This window comes from Chaetodon trifascialis, chromosome 1 (assembly GCF_039877785.1).
Source record: "Chaetodon trifascialis isolate fChaTrf1 chromosome 1, fChaTrf1.hap1, whole genome shotgun sequence".
In the NCBI taxonomy this organism is placed as follows: Eukaryota; Metazoa; Chordata; class Actinopteri; order Chaetodontiformes; family Chaetodontidae; genus Chaetodon; species Chaetodon trifascialis.
In genome coordinates this window covers 11,605,052-11,615,107 of record NC_092056.1, presented here as the reverse complement: position 1 = coordinate 11,615,107, position 10,056 = coordinate 11,605,052, and the positions used below count along the sequence as shown (strand labels likewise).

The 10,056-nt window shown below is 42.9% G+C and overlaps 1 protein-coding gene across 1 annotated transcript; it reads left to right on the top strand.

Annotated features, from left to right (window-relative positions):
* The first annotated feature begins 3,260 nt into the window (after nt 1-3,260).
* On the top strand, nt 3,261-7,843 carry LOC139336063 (fibrous sheath CABYR-binding protein). The gene is made up of 2 exons (XM_070969936.1): nt 3,261-3,482; nt 5,496-7,843. The coding sequence occupies exon 2, from the start codon at nt 5,504-5,506 to the stop codon at nt 7,190-7,192; it is 1,689 nt and encodes a 562-aa protein (XP_070826037.1). The 5' UTR covers nt 3,261-3,482; nt 5,496-5,503; the 3' UTR covers nt 7,193-7,843.
* Nucleotides 7,844-10,056: the final 2,213 nt, after the last annotated feature.

Genomic DNA, 10,056 nt, shown 5'->3' with positions numbered 1-10,056 from the left:
CCTCTGAAGCTGAACGTGTAGAAACCTTAACCAACCATTTTAGTGCACCTCTCTTATTTTTCCCACTAAGACTAAATATTGTACCAATTTAAACAGACGTCATATTTACAAAGCGAATGCATTAATTCACTTCGGTTGAGATTTTTATGGCATTTATTTATCTTTAAATCTGACAAATTATCCACAAATTGTATTTAACCATTTAACCATCCATTACCAGTGGATTTGTGTTGGTGTGCAGCAACACTTTGACTTCTTGTAACCTGGCACCTATTGTGTATACTGGTAGCCATGCTCTTGTTGACACTTGATGACTATTTCAGCTAGTGAAAGACAGAATGCCTTTGGCCGGGTAAAGCCCAGACAAACTGAGCCAGACTGCATCACAGTCATCAGCTAACTCTCCCAAAGTATGGCTTTCGACAACTTTCACATCATATTTAATGTGTTTGCTGCACCCTGCAAAAAACAAAGCTATATACTCAAAACTAGTCAGTGTTTTGAGGGTTGTAGTGAAAACAGTGTGTTAGTTCCCTCTATTGGATGACTTTTGGAAACTGGATGCAACTTCTGACGGGAACATTAGATATCAAGCATAAACATTTTTGGATGAAGTCTAGTTATTGTCAGTTCATTAATATATTAAAAATAGCTTGTTCTGGCAATTTTGTGTCAAAAGGCACAAAGTCATTTGTTGTCTTTCTGGGAGTTTATTCTTACGCCTGCAGACGGACTCCTCGCTGTCAGAACAATGTCAGCACAATAGGCACGTCATAATGTGTAGTTCAGTGAGGACAATGATCAATCAGGGGCTTTGATCATGCCACATACATGGTGTCATGGTCAGCAGATAAACACATACATCAAATCAAATGGCACGGTTAATCATTTGGCTTTAAGGTAGTAAATGCTTATACGACTGAGTAAAGAGAAGATGAAATCATTTGGTTCACAACTGAGGAAGATGAATAGTAAGAATACCCACTACAATATCAACCTGTCCTCTGTATAAACACCCACACACTCTGAAAGCTTCCACACAAGCCCAGCAGAATGACACATTCCTGCACACAGTCTACCACTCTGCTGGTGAGCTATTGACTCACAGTGTGTGGCAACACCCAACACCTGTTCCTTTATTTCTCCTCCTCTTCAGTCTTCGTGTCAGTCTAGGTCAACAGGACCAGAACTTGCAGACAGATGAGCTTTGGACCTCCACATGATAAGTCTGGGGGCTTTTCCAAGGCCTCCCCATATGCCTGCGAGTCCCCTGTCTGTGCGGAGCAGAGGGGTTGGCTGGTTATTCTCCTGGGAATGCATTCCAGAGCCTTTGCATCATGTGAAACTCAGCCTTTGCTGCCCCAGTGTCACTGTTTTGCTCTGCTGCCAGCAGGGAAAACAAACAAGACTGATCGTATTCTCTTGGTTTCTTTATCAGATAGAAACTAGAACTCTGTGGCATCTGGAAAGCAGGAAAAGTAGAAAGCAGAGCGCCGTAAAAAAATTCAAGATTTATAGGCTTAATGAGATAAACTAACAGATATCGGATTTTCCCAACATTCATATGACACCCATTGTTTGTTTTGTTACATATTTTCTTAAAGTTTTGTCTGTTATTTTTTCTTTTTTTGTGGTGATGAACACTTGAAGAATCAGGAATATTTAATTGGTCATCGACAGAAATCTATACACACATTTATCAACCATGTGCGATGTAGCAAGACACTTGAGTAAAACATTGCAATTATGTAAATGTTAAATCTGAAGTTTTTGTCGTGTGTCTAATAAGGTTTCTCCATAGACGCTGTGTTGCACTGTGAGCTCTTGTAACAGGAGAGGGTGCTGTCTCCTCAGTTATACAGTCAATGGCATTAACTCTGTGAAACATAAGTGATAAATGCATTTATGGAAATATTCCTACATGGGAAAAACACAAGAGGAGGGGGGAAAACAAGAAAGGAAAATAAATTTTACCCCAAAGTATCAAAATCATTGGGATGCATTACATCCAGCAAGGAAGATGTACTGACAAGTCTGACTTTAAGATCTGATATATTAAGCGAAACAATATAATACATCATAAAACATGTATTTCATAAAATATGACTCCGACTTGAACATCCTTGTTAAATACACTGAGACTCATTTCTTGTTTACGCACATATCTCTACTACCCACTCTCTTTTTAATTGTATGAAAATAAAACAATAAAATTCACTCTCAGGACAAAATGTCATCTTTCCAAAGACAATTCTAATCAAATACCAGTTTGGTGAGTATTGAGTGATGCAATCAGCTTGTTGTTGTGTGATTTGCTTTGTCTTTCTTCCAGTTTCACCGAGAGAAACTGTGAAGAAAAGAACATGTTTGTGTGAAACGCCAGGGAAAGACCCAATCTCACCTTCCTTTTCACAGGAAAGCTGTGCGAGTTGAAACAAGACTGCTGAAACGAGAGATATGAGGCCACTGAAAAATTAAATCCCAGCACTTTAAATGAGATTACAGGGGGTGATTCACTGATAGCAGCACTTACTTCCTATATATTATTATTAAAATCGACGGAGAAAGATTAAATATACATTTTATCTGATAGTCATTTATTCAGATACTTCAACCCACAGCGTGTCAGTGACATGCTGCTTGGGTCTTACCCGGACTCACCCTGTCCCATTAACACATGGAAGGCAAATAACAAAGAGGCGCAATGCATGAGAATATCTCGCAATAGATGAACTTTTGGTCCTCTTTATGTCCCTAACAAGAACAGTGACCTCATATTAACTGAAGGCCAAGGCACGCAGGAGCTCCAGGCACCCTGTTCCTGTATGTGTTTATAATATTACATGATTCAGAGGATTTATTCAGTAACCCAAACACTGATGTCAACATATCAACAGTTTACCACAGCTCAAGAAGAAATCACATTTTGTAATCATGTCAAATTTGCATTTTTAACCCAAATAAAATCAGTTTGTTTGATGTTTGACTTTGAAACTCCTTCTGCTGCTTTACACGATTACAGTGTATATGTCACTTTTTATGTTAGCTGTACAAATAAGGATGGACGTGCATGTTATCTTGCTTACAAATAACACCAAGAGAAAAAAAAACCCATCCTGAATCACTCTAATTTTCAAAAGAGTAGATAATAGGAGAAATGGACATTTAACAGCGCGCTCATAATCACCTTCAGTCCGCAGATGCGTTTTTACAACCGAGAAATACGCACCGGAGTGGGTGTGTGCGGGGGAGGAGGGGTTAGAGATTGGGAGGGTATAGATTGCAGACGGAGCAGTAGTTGGGTAGGCTGGATTGTGATAGCGACAGATGTCTAGAAAACTGCGAGGGGCACTCCTCAGTTCCACCACAGTCCGGAGAGCAAGGGCGGAATCTGCAGCTGTCACTCCAAAGGGTTACCTCCATTATCACATCCAGCCGGAGCCTGGAAAAGAAGCCCAAGTGATCACTCTCTGGAAACACAGGTTGGTCTCATCACAGCTTTGTTTTACTGGTTTTGCTCTTTTGTTTCTCACTTGCAACAAGAAAGAAAGAAAGAAAGAAAGAAAGAAAGAAAGAAAGAAAGAAAGAAAGAAAGAAAGAAAGAAAGAAAGATGCCTGTGAGGTGCAGTTACCCATTGTTGCCTTTCTCTCTTTGCATTTCTCATTTACACATTACAAGGTTGGATTTTTTTTTTCTTTTTTCTTTTTCCCATTTTCAGGGGGCTCAGTTTGATTTAGTGCGTGCCTCTGGGCAGCAGCGCTGCTTTCTTTCTTTCTTTCTTTCTTTCTTCTTCTTCTTCTTTTTTTTCAAAGTAGGCCAGGCGATTAAAACCCTGCCATAAAGAAAGCACATAACAAAGTTATGAAGTTGCGGCACTCATCAGGCAGCCTCTTAACACGTTATTGTGGTGAATTTCATTTTCTCTCCCATGTGAGTACGACATTTTCAAATGCCCGTGAACAAAAAGGGCAGAGCCGCTGAGAGAGGCAGCGGTGGGTGGGTTGAAATGGGGGATGGAGACCCCTCTACAGCTTTTATCACTCAAGTGTTTGTGGCCAGTGTATAGTGAATTTCTTCTGTATAGCAGCCTTGGCCTAAACTCTACACCATATTACAGATTAGCGTCAGTGCTTTCTGCCGATTTTGCCCAACCCATTACTTCAGTCAGTAAGCAGCCTCGCTGCTGCTGAGGAATCCTCATCCTTTGTTACCGGCCGGCACATGCTGCTGTAGCCTGTTCTCCTTTATCTTACTGATTGTGCATAAAGCTTCATGTCTACTGTACGTTTGACTTTCGTGGTCACTCAGTTTGGCTTGGGAAAAAATGTCAGTGCAAATTCACAATGATTGGATGTCAGAATATTAGGTTTTCTCCTCAAACTGCACGTTTTTTTTTTTGCTTTGTCTGATTTGGAGGCCGGTGATGCCAAGAGGCAAAAAAAGATGCAAATAAGTACAGTATGATGAATGTAAGTACAATCAGTTAGAAGTAAGCTCAAAAGTGGAATCAGGCTGGTGCTGGTGTAAGAGCAGATAAATTGACTTATTTTTACTGCCGGACAGCTCATTAGACTGTTAATTGCTCTAATGGCTGCAGCCTATTCTGGTTTGTGGCATCCTGTCTTGATTGCTGCGTTGTAGCACTATGGACAGTTCCCACGTCGTTCATATGCTGTCCTGCAGGGTAAAAGTCCTTTAGGAAAAAAAAAAACATGTTGTATTATATTCCCAAGAATAGCATCTGTCAAGCTAAAAAGTGCTGATCAGACTGTGGCATTCAAAAATCTAAACCAGCAACCTCAATTCTGCAGAACCATGCCTTTAAGGGATCTCATATGTTGATTTATTCAGGGTCAGCTGAAATATAGTCAGTAACATAAAGTTGAACTTGCAGTTCTCTATTCTGTCCCTGAAAGGAAGTCACATTCTGTGGCAATCACAAACTCTTCCTCTGCAGCCACAACAGTCTTGTGACAGTAACACAAAGAGCTACATGCCCGTTGTAGCCTACATGTTTGCTCCATTCACAGAATGTGTCAGTTAGACTATTGGGGTTTACACTGATCTGGAAATCCATACAGAATCATGTATGTGAATGTAACTGCTGGCTCTAGATTACCTCTGTCTATGCAGCCATAGAGACTCACTACATATTATGGTTTTTAGCTTGTCATGCTGAGTGAAGAATAGTGGTATGTCTACATCATAGATGAGTTGTGGGCTCTTTTGGCAATGAGCCTTTCCCCCCAACATTCCTGAAAGGGTAGAGAGTATGTGGGGTTGTCTGATCACAGCAAGGTTCCCATGCATTTCCACTTGTTTTGTAGCCTAACTATGTTTGGCAGCAAGCAGTTTCCTAATTGAACTTCTAGTTCACCCCAAGACAATAATATTCTCTCCAACCTCCTTTCCTAATGAACTCTGTTGTAACATATCTATTCATGATTAAACTGATGGCTCATATTAAAAGACACCTTCATCCGTTTGTTCGTAGGAGACACCATGGGAGGCAAACTAAGCAAGAAAAGGAAGGGGTATGATGTGAGTGACCCCAAAGGGACAAAGGATGAGACCACAGTGACAGCTGCAGGTGCAGAGTCTGCTAAAGCTGAGGCCGGAGCCCCTCCCACAGAAGTTGTGTTGACAGCTGAGGCAAACAATGTGGCAGCAGTAACTGAAGCTGTAAAAGCTCCAGAAGAGCCCAAATCTGCACCTCCAGAGGATCCAGCTGCAGGAGCAGAGGAGGCAGCTCCAGTGGCAGAAGAACCCATTGCAGCAGCAGAAAAGGTAGTTCCAGTAGCAGAAGAACCAGTTGCAGCAGCAGAGAAACCAGCTCCAGCAGCAGAGGAACCAGCTGCAGCAGCAGAGGAAGTAGGCCTAGCAGCGAAGGAGGCGGCTCCAGTAGCAGAAGAACCAGCTGCTGCTGCAGCAGCAGAGGAACCAGCTCCAGTCGAGGTGCCACTTGCAGCAGCAAAGGAACAAGATAGAGTAGAGGAACCAGTTGCAACAGCAGAGGAGTCAGCTCCAGTAGAGGTGCCAGTTGGAACAGAAGAGGAATCTGCTCCAGTAGAGAAACTAGCTGAAGCAGCAGATGAACCAGCTCCAACAGCAGATGATTCAGCCCCAGTTGTAGAAGAACAAACTCCAGTAGAGCTCCCAGAGGCCACTGCTGCTTCATCAGAAGAACTTGTGCCTGAACCTGAGTCTGCAGATCCACCTAAAGAGCTGCCTGTAGACGAACCTGCTGCAACTGTAGAATCTGTGCCAGAGCCAGAGGTTGTTTTTGCCAGCACCGAGGAAGCACCCAAGGACCAAGAACCAGAGCCCATCACAAAGACTGTTACTGAGCCGGATGCCACTGTGGAGGAGACAGTGCTGCCTGCTGCTGTCCCTGAACCTGAGCCAGTGTCTGAGCCAGCTGCAGAGCCAGTGCTGGAACAAGCCCCAGAACCAGAGCAAACCCTTGAGCCAGAGCATGCAGCAGAGCCAGAGCAGGAACCAGAGCCAGAACCTGAACCAGAGCAAGCCCCAGAACCAGAACTTGTACAATCACCAGAGCCAGAACCAGAGCAAGTGCTAAAGCCAGAGCCAGAGCAAAAGGCTGATGCAGAAGAATCTGCAGTGGAGGAACAAGTTGAGCAAGAACCAATTGTAGCCACGTCTGACATTACTGAACCTCAGCCTGTGGAGAATGCAACAGAGGAGGTCCCCACTGAGCAGCCTGTAGAGGAGGAACCTGTTGCAACAGAAGCATCCAGCACTGAGGCAGCACCTGGGCCTGAAGCAGCAGAACCTGTCCCTGAGATTGTCATCTCAGAGTCCGTCTCTGCCAGCGAAATTACTGCTGAGTCCAACAAGGTACCCGAAGCATCTATGGAAGAGGTGCCTTCCCAGGAGCCTGAGGCAGAAAGCAAGATGGAAAATGGGAATTTAGAGAGCCCTTCTGTTACAGAGGATGTGGCAGAAGTAGATGCGCCTCCAGCCGTGAATGGAGAGTGCACAAATTCTGCTGCCATGCAAACAGTGGAATGTGTTAATGGTAATGAAAAGCCAGAGGAGACGCCTATCAAGGAACAGAGTGACTTTGAACTGAAAAAGGATGTGACCCTGAGTGGGGATGTCCAGGAAGTTCCCGAAGCAGTCTCCGACATGGTGGAGGGTGTTGGCACTGAGGTCATCCAGGCGGTCTGAAAAGAATCATCTTTCAAATCAGAGTGCATTCAGCTTAATCTTGTGACGCGAGAAAGCCTTTAAGGTATCACAAAAAACAGCTAGGCTTTCTGGAATGCTGTAACCACCGCAATGTCTGTAGTGGTAACTCAGGCAAAAGGATGTTTTCTTTTGAGTAACCAAAAATGAAATGCAACCACTTTGGGATAAAACAAGAGACAGACAGACAGACAGACAGACAGACAGATGACAGACAGACAGACAGACAGACAGACAGACAGACAGACAGACAGACAGACAGACAGACAGACAGACAGACAGAGAAAAAGATAGGAAGTGCAGAGAGGAGTTTGGAATTTGAGGTTCAATGCAGACAGGTGGTGAAACTGGACAGCAGAGCAAAAATACTGGACAGTAAATGTGATATTAATGAATGAAATGAATAAATCTGTCTTGGTGTGTGAGTCTGATGAATATTACAAAGTGGTTTATTGGAACAGCATCCATTATTAGTATGTTATCTGATTTAGAATGTCATATATCCTTTCTATTACTATATGCAGAGACCTGACATAAATGTTTTGGCCTTTTATAATAATGGTACCTGCGAGGACTGTTCATTTTGAATTGATTGTTCGGAATAGAGAATAAAAAGAGATTGTTATAGCCTACAGTGATCTTCTTTTCTTTTCACGCATTTATTGTACTTTAAGCTATGGGTCAGATGTTGCTATTAATGGAAACCATAGAATGAGGGAATGAGTTTTTGTCGCTATAGTTGCAAGAGAAGCAGAGCAAGGCTATTTGCACAAAATCTAGCCTCTGTTAATATCAAACCACTTGTTGACATCCACTGCTACCACAGCTCATATCAGCCTGAGTGGGTTAGAGTTTGACTGATTATTCATATCTACGAAGAGCAATGTCCTTTCGGTCACTGGCCATGTTACAAATATTTTGGTTGGTGGAACATGGCAGCCTGTGCGCCATGATTAGGCGAACAAAAGGACTTCCCTGTAATCCAAGAAATCAGTCAGTTTTCAGGGGTTTTCTCATTGTCCTCACCTTTTTCTCTCTCACATCGCTATGCCCATTGCTGATGCCATAGCAGCACACCCTGCCAACATTTCACAGATCCATACCAGCAAGGGGAGCTGAAGGGGGGAGGGGCAGGAATGCTTGTGGGAGGCAGAGAAAAGGAAGAGGGGGAAGGGAAGGGTGTTCTGGGATGATGGCAAGTGCTATGATGCTGCACAGAGGAAATGAGGATGTCAGAATAAGATACTCTCGCCTCTGGTTACAGAGAACTACAGAACATTTTACAGTCTGAAATTGGACAAGCTATGGGGATTAGTACAGTTTGCTGGTAATTGTTTTGACACCTATCTGATGCCTCCTTGTAGAATGCTGCCACGCCTGCTGCTCATGCTAATGTCTCAGAGTAGAGGGGTTTTGTCACGCAGGTGCTAAGGTGCTATCATTAACAAGAGGGAGTAAAGTAATATTTGTGTGTCTGTGCGTTTGCGTACATGCATGGACAGCGGGGAGGTGGGTATGCGAGTCATGTGTGTGAGGTGGAGGGTGGACCTGAGTAGGGTATGGTCATCCAACCTTGAAACAACTACTGGACCATGGGTCAGAGCACAAGAGGAGATCTGATAGTGATAACAGGAACCTCCTACAGAAGTAACTCCATAATGGGCCCATCCACATACCAGCTCTTTCCAGTTTCTTAAAAAAATACTCCAGCACCGCACATTTATGAAAGGAATGTTGTGGAGAGGGTTTGGGGGCCAGCAGGATGAACTCGTTGGCATGTTTTCATCTTGCTGAACAGTTTTGTCAAAATGACTTTGTAGGCATGTGGGTTGCTGCCTTAAGTCGCTGGTTTGGAAACTATTTTATTGGAAAAAACAACATCAGCTTTCCAGAGAGATACTTATCTGATCTGAAGGTGCAGTACATGGTGCTCTAAAGTAATTTTTAAGAATGATGACAGCAGTTGGCTTTGGTTTGACACAAAATCATTTTATATAAGGAGCAAAGTCTTACACTTTAATATGTATATGCCATCTTTGTCTGATAATCACAGCAACCCTGTATTGGGTACAAGCTTTAATTTCAAATCTCTAATAGGATAAACTTACAGGCCACCATTATTTATAGAACCATACTTCTCAAAAAAAAAAAGTCAGTTTGGCAGCAACATGACCTGCTAACATTCAGTGAACAATAGATATATAGGGGTAGCACAATAAAAAGGGAGACCCTTTGAATGCAGCATGGTTGCATTTGTAGGTGTTGCAATGGCAGAAACTTCATGATGAAATATCAGCACTGTTTAAAACAAAGAAATGTGTTGCTACAGCTATTTATTTTTGCCAAAATTGCATGAATATAGCCATTACTGAAATCCTACTGGAGGCTCACCATTTCCCTGTTTCACTTTCCATCACATTTGTTCCCTTTTATGTGTGTGTTAGTGTCGGAGAACAGGCTCCTTGTCTTTCGCATCTTGATTTAAACACTGCCTTAAAGTTGCATAGTTGTGAAAGGCCAGCTGCACTGCCTGGTTACCCCACACTATGCGCTCTATATGCAAGCTCCTGCACAAAGCTCAGACTGTGTTCCAGCTTCTTTTTTCCCTGTGTGAAGACCAGCCTGCAGGCTTTAGCTATCCCCAACTGATGCCTCTGAGAAGCCAAAGGAAAAAGAAAACGTGAAGTAAATCCAAAGGCTATGTTATGAGGAAATTCATGAGGCCCTGACCTACTAGGTCAAGTTTTTTTTTCTTGCTTGCTTTTGGTAGAGTATTGAAGACAGGGTCTAGAATTCACTGCTGATGGCTTTTTAACAATCTCATTCACATTCTGTGGGTTCTTTAA

Coding starts and splice junctions, on each gene's coding strand:
- LOC139336063 (XM_070969936.1), top strand. CDS start 5,504: ATGGGAGGCAAACTAAGCAAGAAAAGGAAGGGGTATGATGTGAGTGAC.